Source organism: Eurypyga helias, unplaced genomic scaffold, assembly GCF_000690775.1.
Source record: "Eurypyga helias isolate BGI_N326 unplaced genomic scaffold, ASM69077v1 scaffold49372, whole genome shotgun sequence".
NCBI lineage: Eukaryota > Metazoa > Chordata > Aves > Eurypygiformes > Eurypygidae > Eurypyga > Eurypyga helias.
In genome coordinates, this window is record NW_010237498.1 from 5408 (window position 1) to 8248 (window position 2841).

Genomic DNA, 2841 nt, shown 5'->3' on the forward strand with positions numbered 1-2841 from the left:
AGCGGTGACCTGGATTAGCTCACAGTGACAAGAGCTCAGGACCCAGGAGCTCCAGCCCTGCCCTGCTGACGGGTGCCGCACAGTACAACCTTCGTCCAAATTTCAGCTCCCGCTGCTTCTTCAGAGCCGTCCGTGCTGGGGAGCGCGAGAACAGACACCAGAAATGCCAGAGCATCGGGTGGAAGGGGTTTCTGCTGCAGAGGAGCAAGGGGCATGGCAGAATTCCGCGTTCCGAGTTTGAGGGAAGAGGCCCAGACTTGAGCAAGGGTATAAAACGTTTAATGGGTCAGTGCACCAGGCCTTGGTGCAGAAGGAGAGGGGCAAACGGGGCTGCGGAGAGGGCAGCACGGAGCAGGAGACAGGGTGGCACACGCGCAGCTGCGGGAGCCCCCGGCTGCTGCCCTCCAAGGAGGGGACCGACCCCTGGAAAAGCAGTTCCCCTCTCACTGTCCGTTCAGTTTCACTCTCTGCTTCTTTCCGGCAGGGGCCGGAGGGCGCGTCACTTTGGGGGAAGGTCGGCCAGCCTTCAGGGGTCTCCTCTGGGCCTGCAACGAGCGTCTCTTCTTCAAAGCGGGCTGTGGTGACTTCTGCTCTTTGTCACCTTTTGACGCCTCGAGTTTCTTCTTTTTTGGCTGAGGCTCCGTGACGGTATCGGGGAGAGTGGACGGAGTTGCTGCTTCCACAGCAGGTTCTTCCTCTGAAAGGAGAGAGGAGGGCGCTGGGAGAGCCACCCGCGTGGCCTCTGCGGGGGGAAGCAGCCCGAGAGCAGGCCCGGGCAGCTCCGCTGAGCTCCAGCGCTGGGGGGTTACCTTTCTGAGGCCGGGGGATGGCATTAGAGAACTTCTTGAACTTGGCAATGAAGAACCCATCCATATTGTGCGTGTGGGGGTAGAAACGCCGCGTACACTTGAGGGAGGGGTGGAAGCGACGGTCCTTGAACCTGGAGGAGGAAGCGGGGTGAGGAGTGACCCAATTCCCCTGCCCAAACCTGGCCACTAAAAAGGTCACCTGTGACCTGGCACGCACCTGGTGAAGCCCTCCTTGCCGAAGTCCAGGCCTGTGGCCACCAAACGGACGTTGCGTTTCTTCAAGGCGTAATCCACCACCCACTCGTTCTCCTCCACCTGCCGGAGAACAAGCATTAGGATTCCAAAGCACACCAGTGCCCGGAAATGGGCACAGCAGAGCACGGAAGGGACTGACCGTGACGGAGCAAGTGCAGTAGACGATGTAGCCCCCCGTCTCCGAGGCAGCGTTGACCGAATCTATCGCGCTAAGGATCAGCTCCTTCTGCAGGTGAGCACAGCGCAGGATGTCCTTCTCATCCTGAAAGAGAAAGATAGGTTGGGATGTAGACGACGGGATGACAGGACAGCAAAGCACATAGGATAGAGAAAATTCTGGAGACTTCAGCAGAACCAACCTCAAAAAAACCCCAGCTCTGGTACAACATGTGGAATAGGAAAGAGAAGGGGAAAAACAGCGTCCCTGTTGCAGGCATCTCTCAAGAACAAAGCTGCCCTGAAGTCCTCCCTCTCTCAAGACTCATACTCAAGTCCCCATTTCGGGTCCCCACCGGTCACTCACCTTGTTGGTTTTGACGGCAGGATCCTTGGAAATGACGCCTGTTCCGCTACATGGAGCGTCAAGCAAGACCCGGTCGAACCCTCCAAGCACCTACAGGCAGATAGACGTTTGGAATTCTGCTCACAGGTGGGGACCCAGCAAAAGATCAAGACTAGAAGGGGAACCAGAAGACTGGGAGGGCAGGTTCCCTCACTCCTCCCTGCCCACTTTTCCCATCTCCGTAGCAAACGACAAACGCGCTCCCCCCCAGCAGCTCTTCTCGTCGTCCGGCGCCAAGCGGCTTCAGAGAGCAGAGCTGTACTGAAGGGACAGCCCAGCAGCTCTAGGCGAGCGCGGGGTGGACGCCCCAGAGCAGGCAGGAACACACGTACCTTGGGGAACTGGCGTCCATCGCAGTTACTCACTACCGCGTTGGTGACTCCCAGCCGATGCAAGTTCCCCACCACGCTACGCAGCCGCTCGGCGTTGCTGTCGTTGGCCAAGACCATACCCGTGTTCTTCATAAGCTGAGCTGCCGGAGGGCAAAACACAGCGCTGGAAACCTCCTGTGCTTTTACCTGGAGGGATGGCCACCCCCGTCCCTTCCCCAGGTTCAGCCCCAACCCCGTTCCACCTTTCTGTTTAGACCAGTGGAAACTCAAAGGGTCACAGACCATCCCAGCCCCAAGGCTCCAGGGTGGTACCTATGTAGCTGGTCTTGCCTCCTGGGGCACAGCACATATCCAGGATGCGTTCGTTCTCCTGCGGGGCCAGCGCCATGACAGGGAGGAGGCTGGAGGCTCCTTGCAGCATGTAGTGCCCAGCCAGATACTCCGGGGTGGCACCTGGGCAGGGAAGGCAGAAGAAGAGGAGTTGGCACGTTAAAGAACGTGAGCCAAGAGTGGGTCGGGTCAGCCCTCCGAGAGGGAGCGTGATCTCACCGATGGGAACGGAGGAGTCGTAAATAACGAGCCCCGTTTTCGACCACTTCCCTAAGGGGTCGAGATTCACGCCGCGGTTGATTAGAGCCTGCAAGACAAGGAGACGGGACTGAGACACCGCCCCTTGTGACGGGCGGCACAGGAGACCACCCCAGGTTCCTGCTCACCTGTGCCAGGTCCCGTCGCCGAGTCTTGAGCGTGTTGGTACGAATGGTCACAGGGCGGGGGACCTCGTTGGCTTCCAGGAAGTTTATCAGCTGGATGAGAGGGAACAGAGATAAAAATGAAGATATAAATGAAGAATAAAAATGAAGAATGGATGGAGAGCAGCCCT

The 2841-nt window shown here is 58.4% G+C and overlaps 1 protein-coding gene across 1 annotated transcript; it reads right to left on the bottom strand.

The window, feature by feature from the left end:
- Window positions 1-443: 443 nt before the first annotated feature.
- Window positions 444-2803, bottom strand: LOC104502812 (probable 28S rRNA (cytosine(4447)-C(5))-methyltransferase; the record flags this gene model as incomplete). Its single annotated transcript, XM_010147465.1, has 9 exons — window positions 444-697; window positions 810-940; window positions 1027-1124; window positions 1204-1326; window positions 1588-1677; window positions 1959-2098; window positions 2271-2411; window positions 2508-2595; window positions 2675-2803. Coding segments are annotated over 9 exons (1194 nt in total), but the record flags the coding sequence as incomplete, so codon positions are not given.
- Window positions 2804-2841: the final 38 nt, after the last annotated feature.